The sequence below is a fragment of the Peromyscus californicus genome, unplaced genomic scaffold (assembly GCF_007827085.1).
Source record: "Peromyscus californicus insignis strain IS unplaced genomic scaffold, ASM782708v3 Scaffold_8__1_contigs__length_139910024, whole genome shotgun sequence".
Lineage (NCBI taxonomy): Eukaryota > Metazoa > Chordata > Mammalia > Rodentia > Cricetidae > Peromyscus > Peromyscus californicus.
In genome coordinates, this window is record NW_026294606.1 from 38,875,545 (window position 1) to 38,892,806 (window position 17,262).

Sequence of the window (17,262 nt, forward strand, 5' to 3'; positions counted from 1 at the left end):
CCATCATACCAGAGATTCAGGCACCATCTGGCTGAACAGGCACCATCAATGAGCCTGGCAGTCCAGCACAGGTACCCCTTCCGGTACCATAGGAGGATTTTAGAGGGGAAAAAAAGTTACTTGTATAGAATGTATTTATTTTCATTTGTTATTATTTAGGGGGAGGGCATGTGTGTGCTATGGTTTAAGTGTGGATAGAGGTCAGAAGACAGCATTTAGAAATTGGTTCTCTCCTTCCAAGAATCACACTCAACTCTTCAGGCTTGTGCAGCAGGGAAGTGCCTGCCCCCACTAAGCTACCTCACCAGCCCCAGGTGTTTAAATGAAGCTGAGCTTCCCCAGAAGGCTGATTGATGTGTTCGGTAACACTGCTTCCACGTATTTTCTGGTATACTCATAGGCCAACAAGCTTCCTGCCACATTCTCTATTAAGGATCGCCTCTGGCCAAGGTACTACAGCCAAACACACAGAACTGGGTCAGAAAAAAAAAAAAAAGAGGTGAGAGGAAAGAAGGGCAGGGGCAAGCCAGCACTAATGACGCAGAACTGCATAGCAGGCATGCTTCTGTCTCCTTTCCTAGCCATGCCTAAGCAGGAGAGCAAGCATGGCCCTCCCAGAGCTGTGGGGCTCAAGAGTCTCCTTCACTGTAAAACCGCGCCTGTGACTGCCATTAATAGGTCACTTATTGTAAGGACACTGATTTTTTTTACTAGATGGTTTAAATTATCTACAGAATTCTTTTAAAGAGAGGAAAGTAGGCCACTAGAACACTAAACCAGGAAGATAATGCAATTTTGAAGACTATAAACAGGAGCTAGTAGTTGGTAGGGTTTCAACATAATGTGTTTGAAAAGTTTACAAAAAGTCTTATAGTACATGAAAAGGTTAATAACGATAATAAAAATCCTTCTGTCGGCTGGAGAGATGGCTCAGAGGTTAAGAGCACTGACTGCTCTTCCAAAGGTCCTGAGTTCAATTCCCAGCAACCACATGGTGGCTCACAACCATCTGTAATGAGATTTGGTGCCCTCTTCTGGCCTGCAGTCATACATGCTGCATACGTAATAAATAAATAAATCTTTAAAAAAAAAAAAAATCCTTCTGTCACAAGGAAAGCTGAGACAGAAACATCATGAGTTCAAGGCTAGCCTGGGCTATATAGTGAGTTCCATACTAGCTAGCCAGGACTACAGACTTTGTATCAAAGAAGAAAAAAAGCAGATCCATTGATCTATCAGCTGGCCCTAAAGACCACTGAAAACATCCACAAAAGCCCTGAAAAGTAGCAGTTCTGAGTTAGCATGCAGATGTTAACATCTTTTTATAACGTAGTATTTCTAACTCTATAAATCTAACTAGCAACACAACCCAGATTTCTGCTTATCCTGCTTCATTGAGACCACCAATCCTAAGCAGAGAAACTGTAGTCAGTCTTCCAACAGGGAAGCTGTCCTGCCAATCATAGGGTGCCCAACAGCACCCTAGACTCTCCCCTGTCTATTGTAGGGTCCCGAGGAGCACCCCAGTCTCTCTACTAGATGGAGGAGCTGTTCACATGTCCAGTTGTGCTGACCAGAAATGGCTCCAGACACAGATGCATGTCCCCTGGAAACAAAATCACACCTGGCTGAGAACCCCTGGCCAAGTGCCAGACAGCCAGACATTCCTCATCCTCTTTCCTCCAAAACAGATCCAAATCAGCAGTTAACTGTTACACTAGAAATTACAAGGCAGTGTAGCTATGGACTCCAGGACCTCCCAGCCAAGAACTGGCTGGTTTAGTCTGCAGACAGATAAAGCCACTGTGTAAATTCTAAACGTGATTTTATTATGCTTCTTCAATATAGCCTCTATTGACCTGCTTATTCCTGTTGCTTCAAAGCATAAGAATCATGAGCAGGGAGTTGAACCAATTAATGTGGATGCTATCAGTAAATTAATATACTGATACATAATAGAGAGATATATTGATACTCTACTATTAAATTAATATACTGATGAATAATATAAAGAGTTATCAATGTTCTATTAAGGGAGAGTGGGCTCTCCCAAGTGAGCAGCACCAAGTCTACCATTGAATTAATAATTACATTTCTCAACTGGATGTATTAGCTCTCACCTGAGATTATAGCACTCAGGAGACAGATACAGGAGGATTTCCAAGAGTTTGAGGCTACAGAGTGAGTTCCAGACCAACCAAGGCTATAAAGTGAGACCTTGTTTCAAGAAAAAAAAATAATTTCTCTAAATATTCAGGTATATGGAGAACATGTATTTTTATTTCTATTAGTGCTTGCATATCTACTTATTTCCATCTAAGAATTTGTTCATGTATAAGAGAAGAGGCAGGGGGAGGGGCTTGAACCTGCCTCTACTGAATGTACCAAGGTCTGCTGACTCCCCATGGGAGGCCTTACCTTCTTGTAAGAGGGAATTGGGGGGAGGGATGGGGGGAGGCTGGAGGGGTGGGAAGAGTGAGTGAGATCTGTGATTGGTATGTAAAATGAATAAAAAATTTCTTAATTAAAAAAAAACACAAAAAAGAAGATACATTTAGACAAAAAATTGCCTGTATATATCTTTGTATACTTTATATTATTTCTTGGGGAAGCCAGCATGTATGTAGATATCAAAAGGTAAACCTGTATTTTCTTTTAAAACTATGCATAATTAGTGCTGTTGATTTCCCTACTGAAACCAAAATAAACCAAAAAGTAGCTAAGGTTTAAATAAAAGTTAAAAGCACAAGATGAAACAACATAAAATTATTCTCATAATTCTAGAGCCAGGAAGACTGGAGCTAGTGATAAAATTAGTGAACACAAAGAAGGACTGAAACCTCTAGAGATGTTTATATACAAAACAAAGAAAATGCAAACTGGAGACACATTTGAAACTTACACAAAAAAGGGCAACTTCTCTAATACATAAAGCGTGGCTGAAAACCAGTAAGACAAATGTGTAAGGATCGTGACAGATCAAGCAAAATGGGGTGGAAACACATGTCATTTATTTAGAAATTAGCTGAGGAACTAAGAGCATATCTCCAGACTGCCTGCGAGGCTTGCCATCCAGCCATGCTACCAGTGTCTGCTTAATCCTGGACATGTAACTGTCCTCTCTAGGTCTCATATGTCACGTCTACTGAAAGAGAATAACACTACTTAATTCATAAGAATGCTTAGTTAATTCATTTAAAATGTAAAGCAATTATAAAAATACCTAGAATGGAAGGGGAAAATCAACAGACAGTACTGTATATCAAATAATAAAAATCAAGAAACAACAAAACCCACTTGTGTGTGAGTGCAACATATGTGTGTGATGTTATGAGCACATGCAGTGGTGTACTTACCATATACACGCTTGAAGAAAAGGTCGGAGGGAGTGGTGTGGTATCTGATCTATCACTCTCCATCTTATTCCTTTGAAACAGGGTCTCTTACTGAATCTGGAGCTAAGATTGCTGACATCCTGCAAGCCCCAGAGACCTCCTGTCTCTGCCTCCTGAGTACGTGTCTTGTGTGTGCCTATAACCCTAACACTGAGGGACGGGAGCAGAGGCAGGAGGATTGCCAGGGCTTGCTGGCAGCCAGCCTAGCTCGAGGGTCAAAGAAAGACTCTCAAGGAAGGGGAGAGGAGAGTGATAGAGCAGAATACCCAACGTCCTTCTCTGACCTCCGTGTACACACACACACACACACACACACACAAGTAAATAAATAAGCGCAGTAAAAATTTTGAGATAATTTCGTAGGCTACACCATGCTTTAAATGTCCGCTTAAATTTCACTAAATGCTTTTGGTTTTAATTTTAGATCATCTCACTTTTCCTCCCTCACCTGTCTCCTCCTTAAGCCCATCTACTCTCCCTAGCTTCTGACATTTTCGCCTGAGGCAAACAGTTCAAACCACTAAATAAACAGTCTTGCCTAGGGGGAGAGGGAAGGACAGTTAACTAAGAATCAAGAAGCTGGTTCTGGCCAAGAAGTTCCTCTCCCTTAAGGTGGAATGATGCTTGCTTATTACTCTACACTAAAATCACAAAAACAGGTCAAGTCTCTTGATGTGTGCCAGCATCCAAGGACTGTTTGAAATAATCCCCATTGAAGTGCTATTATATATCATAGTCTTCATATAAAGAAACTGAGGCACAGTGAGCTTAACGGGGTCAGCAAAACTTCAGATCTGGGGGCCAGCGACTCCAGAGCCCATGAGCACGTCTTCCAGGATTCCCAGCCATCCCCTGTGGGAAGATGCCGCGACACACCTGTGGACAGCCCCACTCCGAAGAGTTATTTTCTCTGTGACCATCTGCAGCACGTGATCCCACTGAGTCAAAGCTTTTCTAGGGATGAGGAGTCGAGAAGCTGGGTTTATGAGGTCTCCATTTGCAATCAAGCTGTGGAGGAAAAGGAAAAACAGGCAACACATCTGAAACAGTTACGCTCATAACATTCAAACTCCAAACCCCAAGGAAAGTACACAGCCAATTAATTCTACCCCGAAATAGGAAGGGCTCCAACTTACAAAATAGTGCAAGGCTCGTGCAGCGATTTCCTGAAGCGAGCAGACACATTGATCCTGCTATGGATGACTGGCTTCACCTTCAAAAGCAAAGGGGGAAAAGTCACTAGCTGCCTAATGGAGAACTGGGATGGTAAGCTGAGGTAACTAAGGTAATGCCACCTGGTTCCGACTCCATTTTGCATTTACTTAGACAGTTCTCAGACCTCTACCCCATCCACACAATGGTTAGCTCTGCCTTGGAAACACATTTGAGATTTCCATGGCCTTGACTGTGGTTCAGATATATTAACTAAAATAATTAAGTAAACTAAAATAACTAGGAAAAAGGCAAAAATAATTGGCATGTTACGTCTAAAATAATGATATGCTCTGCCAGAAATGAAAGTTTCCAGGTTATTCTGATTCTAATCTAACTTTGTCATAAATCATGGTCTTTGTGGGGTTTGCCTTTAAAACCTCGGTACCCCCGAGCTTGGGCACCAAGAGACTTTTCACAGACACAAGGCCACTCTTAGTCTGGCCATCAATAAACGGACTTAAAACTTTTAATTGGCTTAATAAGCCGAGTTGTCAATAATGATCTCCTCACATGGATCATTTCAATGGTTCTGTTGAAGCCTTGCTCTTTTCCACTTGGATACACAGTCCAGATTCACCCTCCACCAGTAATTAGATGCCCTCAAAGAAGCTCTCCAAAAAAAGGAAAAAATTCTGCAGTCAGCCCTAGGCATACTTACTCCAAAGGTACCAACAAATTTAGGCAACTCTTTAAACACTGTTTCCAGAAAAACACAATCAAACAATCCTTTAAAGCCTCGAGTTCTGACGTGCCCTCTCGTGCAATTGCACGACTGTTTCTTGTCATCTCTCCTCATTGGCACACCTGCTCTCAGCTTCACTGCCACCTATGTCCATCACCTCTACCCCATCACTATCCTGGCTCCTCTGCTCCAGGAGACTCTGCTTGCCCCCTCTCTTCTTTTAGAAAGGATCTCTATCCTAAGCTCCCCTCAAACTCACTATGTAGCTAAGGACGACTTTGAACTTCTCATCCTCCTGTCTCCAACTCCCAAGTGCTGGGATTATAGGCATGAGTCACCTTACCCAGTTTATGTAGTGCTGAAGCAAACCCAGGGCTAGGCAAGCACTCTACTGATCTACATCCCTGCCCTCCCCATCTCCTTCTGCCTCTGGAGTCTAGGGTACAATTAAAACCACCTGTGGAAAAATGCATGAGAAACAGCTTTTATCACCAGCTTGGACCTCAGAAATGCTCTGCCAGCCTTGATTATTTTCCATCTTTATAATGGATAATCCAAGGCATTACTTATGTTTCATAATAAACACACATGCACGCGCGCACACACACACACACCACAGATCATTTTGTTCCAAATTTCAATAAAATAGAAGTCAACAGACATAAAGGCCTTTGCTTCCCTTTCCTCCACAGCCGAGCTCTCCCACATCTCCAACCCTATCTCCTCTTCCATCCATCTCAGAAGAATTCTGTCCCCTTACAAGACTGTGCTCCACCTTAATTTTGTCCTCAGCTACTTGCTCCACTAATGCTGACTCTCCATCTGGAGTCTTCAGGTTTTTCCCTTTGGCCCTATACCCTTCTCAAGTGCATTTCCAACTCCTCTCTCTCTCTCTCTCTCTCTCTCTCTCTCTCTCTCTCTCTCTCTCTCTCTCTCTCTCTCTCTCTCCCCCCTCACCTTCTCTTCTCTCCAGTGTTCCACTATCTGGTTTCCACCTGCAGGACCGGCTCTTCCGTACGTCACCAGCCCTCAACTCCTGACAAAGCTCTGCCCCCACCCCATGGGCTGTGTGCACCACCTAAGTGGCTTGCTGCTGTCCCTAAGGCTGCCCTGTGTCCACTTGTGCCTCTTCTCACTTCATCCCTCTGTCTAAAATGTCCTCCCCACTTCTCCAACTGAAATTGTACTTCCTCTTCAAGACCTGACTACACTATGCCCCCATCATTTGCCTTTCTCCTCAGGCAGTGGCTGTAGCTGCTGCTGCATTACCAATGACAGCACTTATGGTTTAGGGATGAGGTCCCCCAATATACTAATGTGCTTTCTATTGGTATTAGAAACATCATGACCAAAAGCAACTTGGGGAAGAAAGGGTTTATTTGGCTTACATTCCCCATCACAGTTTGTCGCTGAGGGAAGTTAAGGCAGGAACCTGGAGGCAGAACCTGAAGCAGAAAGCATGAAGAAATGCTGCTCATTGGCCTGCTCAGCCTGCTTTTTTATACTATCAAGGACCACCTTTCTCAGGGTTGGCACCATCCACAGTGAGCTGGGCCCTCCCAAATCCATCATTAATCAAGAAAATGCCCTACAGACTTGCCTACAGTCCACTCTGATGGAAACATCTCCTCAAATAAGGTTCCTTCTTCCCAAATGACTTTACTTTATATCATGTTGACAAAAACTAATGACACCCATATTGAAAAAGCAGAGGGCAACAATTTTTCATAAGAGCAGCTGTCATCCACTGCACTTTACTTCACAAGCAAATTTCCATGCACTGAATTTCTTTTCATCATCGAAGTAACTCACTCAAGCATCATTACTATGACATTACTACATGGAAGAACTGGAGCTTAGTTAATTTGACTAAAGTCATATTTAAGAAGATACATAATTGAGTGTGGTCTGTAACACCAGTACTCAGGAGGCTGAAGCAAGAAGACTGTGAGTTCCAGCCAGCCTGGGCCACGCCATGAGACCCTGTGGGAAGAGCCAAGGGGAAACAAAGGGCATGGGCGAAAGAGGAGGAGAAAGGAGAAGGGGGAGAAGGAAAGATGGAAGAGGATGAAGGAGGGAGAAAGAAGAGGAAGGAAGGAGGAAGGGGGAGGAGGAGGAGACAGGATAAAAGGAGGAAGGGGAAGAAGAGAAGGAGGGGAGGGAAATGGTTAAAGATGCAGGGGGAGGGGAAGAGAGAGGGAGGAGGAGTGACAGCAGCCTTGCTAGTGAGGCACCTATGAGCAGCCAGCGATTGACTGTACTCTGGGCTGGTTAAATAGTTAGACTTCAGTAATGCATGGCAGCCTTTCCTTTAAGAAATGGTCCGTGTTTAAAGAAGAATTCTTTGATTCTCCAGTTGCTGAAACAGTGCTCATGAATGGCTGCTATTAATGTTGATTAGGACTTCATTAAAAGCTACTCTTAGAATAAATTTTTAAACTTTAATGGAACAGCTTTTCCAATTTTATTTCCACAGGTCATTCGCTTTAAATTGATATTTGTAGTGATGCTGGTGTTTTTCTAAGTGTTTAGCATAAATCTTAAGTAAACACATGTCAAAGAAACACATGGTAAAAGGGAACTGTCCTTCCCACTCCCATTCCCTAGCCACTTGGCTACAATCAAAGGTATCAATATTCCTTCAAAGCATCTCTGCATGTTATCTAGCATAGATCTAACAGACACATAATTTTCAAGGTAAGTGATAGAGTGTTGTGACCATTCTGCATCTTGCTTTTTTAATTTAGTGATCCCTCATGGAAATTGTTTCACACTGGTATGTTGTAGAATATTATTTTAAGATGTGTTACATTTGTTTATGCTGTGGAACATCTGTTTAATGATGCAAAGATGTGTTTCATTCTTTTATGTTGCATTTGTTTAACTCTGTGAAGCTCTGTTACTTTGCCTGCCTAAAACATCTGATTGGTCTAATAAAGAACGGAATGGCCAATAGCAAAGCAAGAGAAAAGATAGGTGGGACTGGCAGGCAGAGAAAATAAATAGGAGAAAAGGAGAGAAAGGGGAGAACAAGGAGTGAGAAAAGAAGGGGCTAGCCACCTAGCCACCCAGCCAGCCACAGAGTAAGAGTGAAAGTAAGGTTATAAAAGTAAGAAAAGGAAAAAGTCCAGAGGCAAAAGGTAGATGAGATAATTTAAGTTAAGAAAAGCTGGCAAGAAATAAGCCAAGCTAAGGCCAGACATTTATAAGTAATAATAAGTCTCTGTGTGATTTATTTGGTAGCTGGGTGGTGGGCCCCCCAAAAGAGCACAAACAACCAACTACACTGGTACTTAGAAGGAGGGTTGCTTCACTCAAGTCAGCTGCCTGCACTGCACCCCACAGAGTGCCGCAGCTGGATCAGCCTCTCCTGACGCAGTGTTGTGTCTCCACTTCTGCTGCCAATTTGCATAAATATGTGTTTGTCCACACAGTCAACTATGAGACCTGGGAATTTTCTGAAATAAAGGATAAGCAAGTTTTTTTAGGCTGATGATGTGTATGACAAGATCAAACTAATCTGAAGAGTCTCTTCATTTGCTTAGCCCATACCACTGCATAAAACCTGGAGTTAATACACAAACAGTGCTTCTGAGACAGGGCTGGGGCTTACACAGTCCTTAGGAAACAGCAAATCCCTTCATAGCCTGTTTGCTTGCTCTTAGGTCTTAGCAGGCTCAGTATGAATGAGTCTCCACCTAGGTGAGGGACAGGCCTTCCTGCCTCTATGTCTCTGGCGGTCCCTTCCTTTCACACACCCCCTACACACACACACACACACACACACACACACACACACACACACACACACACACACAACTGTACTTCCTTCCTGACAGCTCAGCTGACAGCTGCTGGGGTGTCCATGGTTCTCTGCTGCCCTGTTTTGTCTTTCCAGCAGCACTTATTGTCACCCTAGTGTGTCGTATCTACTGGTTTGCAATCACCAATTCCTGTGACTTTTAGTTGCTCTCAGTGTGACCCAGTAATGCAGTCAACATGTTCCATATAAGTAGATAAGTTTTCAATGCGTATACGTCTACCACACACTCCTCGTAGTTTAAAACTTTATTGGATTGTTGAACTAAAGATAAAGTTAAGTAAGCTATATAAAGAAATGATTTTAAAGTTCTTGTCTAAATTATTTCACTTTAGTAATTTAGAGAAATAAATAAATACATGCGTTACATGATAACTGTAACTTTATTCTGAGCATAAAAGTCGGGCGGTGGTGGCGCATGCCTTTAATCCCAGCACTCAGGAGGCAGAGCCAGGCAGATCTCTGTGAGTTCGAGGCCAGCCTGGGCTACCAAGTGAGTTCCAGGAAAGGCGCAAAGCTACACAGAGAAACCCTGTCTCAAAAAAACAAAAAAACAAACAAAAAAAAAGTTGATGCTTGAAAAAAAATCACAGCATCTGTATGAATAGTCGTTGTTTATTACATGGTTATTTTCAGCATGACAAAGATGCCTCCAAGGTTTCATGATTAACCATCTAAACTGAAGACTAATCTTAATTACATTCACTTCCAGTGATACTAACTAGATCTGCATTGTCATTTCCCAACAGACCAATAAAAGTATCTAAAAAATAAAGTAATATAGCTGAATCAAAAAACCAGTTAAGAACACTGATTGAAGCATTGATTTTTACTTTTTGAAAACTTATCATTTCTGTTCTTGTTTTGAGACAGGTTTTTATGTTGCCGACACTTATCCTCATATTTGCTATATAGCCAAGACTGGCCTTGAACTACTGATCTGCCTACCTCCACCTCCCAAGTGCTGGAGTAACAGGAGTTTGTCACCATATCCAGTATATCATGCATGCTTCTAATTAGCATTTTCAATAACGTCACATTTAAATGCAAAATAAACCAAATCAATTGGGGTGGGGCTGTCCAGAGCTCTGATCTGGGAGCAGTGTTGGTCAAGTGCTGCTAATCTGTATTATGACCCTGAATAACAGGTGACAACAGTGAATGAGAGTTCTTATAATTTTGTCAATTCTCTTATAAGCACACAATTTCCCTTGACCTTGGACATCAACAGTATTTAGCATGAAAATGACGTGAAGTATCTTCACACCGAGTCTGAAAGAGTGCACATCAGGGCAAGAGGGTAAGGAATGCTCACTCTGACCTTGTGAAGCAGGGTTAGGTCACACAGGTGAGTAGGCTGAGCAGGTTCAGCATGTAACCTGCAACTGAGACCAAATCAAATAAACGGGCATCACTCTTTGATTTGTGGGAATGAATATTCTTGTAGAAAAAAGTGGAACAGCAGTCATGAGAGACTGGTAAGGATATGGCTGAGGACGGAGGGAGCAGGAAGAGATTCAGTAAGTACCAACAACACACAATTAGGAAGGAGAAGCTAGATCTGGGTCTCTATAGTGCACACTATGGTTTAGTGTGAGATGTCCCCCATAGGCTCACATGTCCCCACCCAAGGACAAGAAGAAGATAAAACTCCTAACACACTGAGAAGTAGGTTAGCTGAATAAATCAGAGAGAAACAGGCAGATGATTTTGATCAAATCCTCATTTTTGCCCATGAGTAAAAGATAAATGAAAGAGAGAAGATGGAGGCAGATAAATGATAGGAAGGAAGAAAATAAAAGGAAGGATGGAGGGAAGGAAAAAAGGAAAGGAAGGAAAGAGGGAGAAAGGGTCAATGACAGATAGGTAGATGGGTGGTAGAGATAGCTAGATGATAGGTAGATAGATAGATAGATAGATAGATAGATAGATAGATAGATGACAGAAAGATAGGTAGGTAGGTAGATAGATGTGACAGATGATAAATATAAACAGAAGACAGTTTAAAAGCAGATAACAAAAATAGATGATAAGTAGAAAATATACAATTGATAAATAGATAATAGATGGATAACTGATAGGTAGATAGATAAATGTTAGATAAATGGAGTAGATTAAGTAGATAATATATCTGCTAATCAATCAACCAATAAATGTACAGAAGTTTGAATGATCCTGCTAAGTTAGCCCAAAGAGAAGCTTGGGGAACTAACTGCACAGTGGCAGCTGCACATCTTTGGCTGCTCCCTGGGGCTGTTAACTGGCACTTGCCACCTTTTCAACCCTGTACCAAGAAAAGCAAAGTCAGCCTTCGGACCCAAGGGAACAAAGCTGCAGAATGGATTCCCATACAATTCAAGGAGAGTTCACCTCCTTTAAGAACTCCTTACACTGTTTAAGGGCTCAGTTTTTCAATAATTTTCTAAAATGCCAGATTTTATGATGGTCCCATAAAACAGTCTATTTAGAGAAACAAATGTACTAAAGTTAACCATTTGCCAAGTATAGACCAACATGCACTAGGTTTTAACTCTACTTTCTTTATGGTTTATATTTAAGGAAAGTGGGATCTCAAAAATCTTTGAGGAAACTTTGTTACTTCAAAAACATCACCCAGCATCGGAGAGGGAACAAAGTTCTTTGCAAAATACTTAATCAATTTTCATCTTTTTTGATAAAGGATCAAAAAAAGATTAAAGATACAAAAATAAGAAATAATTTACCTAGGAATCAATATAACAGACATATCCAAGTATAAATTGTCCTAGAGAGATTTTTTTAATCATTCAGGGGCTGGGCATGGTAGCATAAGCCTTAACTTCCAGCATTCTGGAGGCAGAGGCAGGTGGATCTCTGAGTCCAAGGCCAGTCTAATCTACATAGTGAGTTCCAGGACAGCCAGATCTACACAGTGAGACTCTAGAAAAAATAAAATCATTCAGGGTGCAACTCGATGTCAGAGTTTGTCTAGGACACGTAAGGCGTAAGGCTCGATTCCTGACAACCACTCCCGAAAAGAAAAGTAATAGTCGCCATCATTCATCATCCCGATATTACCATTTTGAGTGGAATAAAGAATGGCTACAAGAAAATGGTCCAGTGAGCTCACACTCCACAGGACTGCGCCTGCTCTGCTGCTGACCATGGGGCTTATAAGTGACTTTGCAAAGGGCCTCTATCACAGGATATTTCATTCTGCAAACACTTCCTAAACTTAACAGATAAACCATCCATCATAGAAATGCTCCGGGTGCACAATCTGAGAAAGACATCTGAAAAGGAGAGACTGACTATTCAACAAGAAGTGAAGACTGTGAGCAGCCATTTCAAGAGGATGCTTGACTCCATAAGAAAAACGTGAGAGACAGGCTCACTCCTGCTTTGAAAGTACATTATAGGAGACAGTTACTTCTGCCAAAACAAGGAGAGCTGAAAGGCATTTGTAAAAGCACAGTAAAGAGCTTAAGATTCAAGGAAATCCCGATAACCTAAAGTGAGAGGAAACCTAGGACTGTTTGCACGCTCAGGATGACAAACCTTGCGTAGTGAGTTAGCCAGAGGCCGGGTTGGCATTGTAGAGAAGACTAGGACGTGCTAAGTCCACACCAACAACGTCTTCTTCACCTGGAGCTGTCTTCAGGCACACAGAAGCCTAAGCTAGGAGCAAGGCTAAGAAGCGGAGACAGAAACCCCGTGGCATGGAGGGTTAGAGGTGGGGCTAGGTAATAGATTCTCCAGTGGCATATAAAGCTAACAATTGGACCAACTGTCAAGAGACATCTCTAAATCTCATGAGGATTAACTCTCAAACCCTGAGAGAAGTCCTAATTTTACCCTTGTAATGTTTGAAAGCATTGGTTTAGTGAAGGCAGGTAAAGCTGTCTGCAGTCTGTACTGAAACCAGCTATGGGCTGTGAAAAGACCAGCCCCTCCCCTGGCATCCAACAGAGGAGGCAGGTGTAGTTTCTTCTTAGGAAAAGTATTCTCTACTTTCAGCTCCTACACATAACAAAATGTTCTACAAGGTGACCGCTACACAACAAACACTGCAAGACAATTCAATTAAAGGGGATAATACAGCCTACGGACAGAGGGAAAAACCAAGTCAAACCAGACATGGCCGTGATGTTGAGATGGGCAAATAAGGTTTTTACTGTTATAAATACATAAAACAGCTTGATGGCAAAGGGTGAGGCATATCAAACAAAACTCATGCAAGATGGAGAGGTCTAGATCATAAACTGAAACTCCAAAAAGAAACAAATGAAAATCCTAGTGGCAATAAAAAAGAACATCTGCAATGAAGAATTTATTACATAGGCTTAGCAACCTAGACACAGCAGAATACACCTGAGAAATTTTCCTCTGAAAGGAAATGAAGAGCTAAAGGGACGGCTCTGCTGGTAAGGGCGCTTGCTGCACAGACCTGGCAGCCTGCGTTTGATCCCTGGAGCCCACACGGTGGAAGGAGAGAACCAACTCCATGCGACTACCATAGTGTGCACACGCATGTGCGCGCACACACACATATACACAAATCAATAAATAAACGTTAAAAAAAGAATTAAGTTAGTTCCATTAATGTTATACAAAATAAGAAGTGAAATAAAGACATTTCTGAGCACACACACACACAAAAAAAAGCCAAAGCCAAGGGAATTGATAACAGACCAACACTTCCAAAAGAATATATGATGGAGGTTTTCAGATAGAATGGAAATAATTAGAAACAGAGAAGCCTGGATGTACATGAAAGAATAAAGGACATTGGAAAGAAATGTACCAGGTATATAAACAACTGTAATATCTATTTTTAAATGTTTTAAAGCAAACTAATGACTCATAAAGTTGCTTACATATATTACTAGAAGCAAGTTATTTAATATGAACAGAAAAGTATGAGTGAAGATTGATGGAAATATACTATTCTAAAGTTCATTGGGAAATGAGAGGATATTATTTAAAAGCAAACTAAAGTTAGGGATACATGTTACAAGCACTAAAATAATTATTCAGTTCTCAAATATCCTAACTAAACATCCATCATAGAGATAAAAAATTAAATATTTCAAATGTCTGATGAACCTAAAGAAAGCAGGAAAGAACAACATGAAGCAAACAAAGGCAAATGAAATAGGACGGAGGACGCAGATCCAGTTGTCCCAAGAACTCACTAAATGTGAATGAATTATAAATTCCAAGTAAGGGCAGACTCAAAGAGACAGCATAGGAAAATAACACCCAACTGCACACACTTTAACAAGAAACATGCTTTAGGTATAAAGACAGGAACAGATTGTAAAGCACATGAAAGACACACTACCTAAATGTTAAGCAAGTCAATCTAAATGGTTTGAGCAATGAAACGGTATAGATATATCATGCCCACTTTCTCAACTAATTTTCATGGATAATACATATATTTACTTCTAAAGTTGGTATTTCTAAAGATTTATTGTATTTTTATTACGTGTGTATATGCATGTGTGTGTCTATGGGTAAGTGCATGTTTGAATACAGATGCCCACAAGAGTCCACAGAGGGCACTGATCCCTTGGAGCTGGTATGACAGTTATAAGCCACCTAATGTGAGTGCTGGGAACCAAACGCAGTTCCTCTGCAAGAGTGGAGTGTGCCCTTACCCACTGAGTCATTTATTGTTTTCTTTAGGACTTCAGAAAATAAAATCAAATATTAGCATTTCAGAAGACTGTAACTAACACCAATCTGTTTTTATCGCATGACCTATCTATGTATCTATATAATATATATATATATATATATATATATATAGAGAGAGAGAGAGAGAGAGAGAGAGAGAGAGAGAGATGTATATACATATATATATATTTAATATATAAAAATAAATAAAACAGAGACTATGTGGCTAAAGAATCTACCATAATTCAGCAGTACGTTGTCTCTGAACCACTTTTTTTTTTCTTTTTTGAGACAAGGCTTCTCTGTGTAACAGCCCTAGCTATCCTAGAATTCACTCTGTAGCCCAGGCTAGCCTCAAACTCACAGAGATCCGCCTACCTCTGCCTCCCAAGTGCTGGGATTAAAGGCATGCACCACCATTGAACTACTTTTATCGTGACCATTGTGTTTCCTATGCTGGCTCCTTCTCTTCCTCCTCCTCCTACTCTGGACCCACACTTAAATGCCAGCATCTCCCTCTCTAGAATTCCATCCTACCCTGTTCTCTTCTTAACCTGAACATCACATTCTCCTGGACAAGTTTATCAAACCCGCTGCTATTGAACGTAATTTTGGCACTGCCAACCAAGTTTCTAGCTGTTGTCCAGATCTTTCATCTGACACTGTATGTGTATACCCCACTGAATGTGTCCACCTCTTCACCCTAAAATGGAGATTTAGAAAAATCTCTTTGTACCTAAGCCCTAACTGAGTCACTGCAGTATAAAAGTTTATTTTGTCTCACTCGGTATTCAAAGATAACTTGCACTCTTTTTCAAAGCTGTTGAAAGGCAATGTACAGGTGAACAGTCACCAAAAAGATTCAGTGAAAGGTCCCATAGCTCCTCCTTACTCGAAGTTGCTTCATCTGTCCCCTGCTCTGTACCACCCCACCCCCTCCCCCCACACACACCAAGACCCAGCCTTAGGACCTTGAAAATCCTCCCACACTGCATCCAGAACAACAGAGCACAATTCCTGCCTTTGGTGCCTTTTCCTCTCTCAACCACCCATTTCTGAATTACTCTTCCTGCAGTACAGGCCAAGCATGTGATTTCCCAGTACTAGAGCCTTCAGAGGTGGCCACTGCCTTCGATGAAGGTCACAGCCTTGAACTCAGAGGTTCTATCTGATCTACCTTCTCACTGGCTGTTCAGTTAGCTGGAGAGAATTCCTATCAGAAATTCTGTATCATTCTTCTTGGAAATCTTTTGTGCATCTTCCATTAATGTAACATCCTTCTCCTGTTATAAATAACTACTGGGCTGCATCTCTCTTTTTTATTTTCCTAGTAAACGCCCTCATACATAACCCATTGGTAGTACTTTGAACATAGAACACTTCAACTAAACAATAACTAGGATGAGTTTTTGAGCCCAAATCATGCTCAGAACTCAACCAAACACTTTGTTCCTTTTGCTTTTCAGGATGTCATTATAGGGCAGCCACTTATATTTTAAAAGTTTACAACTTTAACTATAAATGCTTTTGATTACATTCACATTTATTACTAAAGAGTACCTTACAAAGTTAGCATTGTCCTGTTTTTTTATTTTTATTACATCTTACTTATTTGTTTGTTTGTTTTGAGAAACCAATAAACATAGGGTTTCTCTGTGAAGCTTTGTGCCTTTCCTGGAACTCACTCTGTAGCCCAGTCTGGCCTCGAACTCACAGAGCTCCACTTGGCTCTGCCTCCCAAGTACTAGAATTAAAGGTGTGCGCCACCACCACCCAGCTTACATCTTATTTATTTATTCCAGGGCAGAGATGTACACATGCCGCAGCAGGTGTGTAGAGGTCCGAGGACAACTTTTGGGAGTTCTCTCATCCTACCACACTGGTCCCAGGGGTTGAACTCAGGTCCTCAGACTTGGTAGCAAATGCCTTTAGGCACCAAGCCATTCCACCAGCCGGATGGTTAACATTCTAATCATGATGAGCCTCCTCACACTTCAGTAGGCAAAGAAGGAGTCACAGAAGCCCCTTGTGATTCTCAACCCAGGTGTCTTAGTGCAGCATTCAGCCTGCTAGTGGTGCCAATAGGAAACTGTCCAGTAGCAGAAAGAACTGGCACACATTTGCTATCATTTAACAGATCTTCACTGGGTTATGTGAAAATGAATAGATGCATATAGTCTATATATTAGCATATATAGGCCGTGCTTATTCAATGATCTCAAATCTACTCAAGTTCCTCAGCTACTATTGTCAAATATACTTGACATGATCTCATCCATATAATTTTTGTGAACATAAATAGAAGGAAAATTGAAGCTTACAGAAATTCCAGGTCCTGGGTGTGGTGGCACAGTCAGGTCCCTGACTGAATAACATTTTACTGTTGAGATATATGATGATTTTTTTTTAAAATTCCAACCAGCCTAACTTCAGTAAGAACCTAGTCATAGAAGGTGTTGCTAATTACAAAGAGCACAGTGCTCAGAACA

At 41.4% G+C, this 17,262-nt stretch overlaps 1 protein-coding gene across 4 annotated transcripts in view; it reads right to left on the minus strand.

Annotated features, from left to right (window-relative positions):
- The window catches only part of Dcdc2 (doublecortin domain containing 2), a 213,257-nt gene that overhangs the window by 123,882 nt on the left and 72,113 nt on the right, over positions 1-17,262 (minus strand). For all 4 annotated transcript variants that reach the window (XM_052728338.1, XM_052728335.1, XM_052728337.1 and 1 more), the window contains 2 exons: positions 4,532-4,608; positions 4,272-4,403 (listed from right to left, as the gene is read on the minus strand). In XM_052728338.1, coding sequence (XP_052584298.1) covers positions 4,272-4,403; positions 4,532-4,608 — 209 coding nt within the window. The remainder of the gene's footprint in view (positions 1-4,271; positions 4,404-4,531; positions 4,609-17,262) is intronic.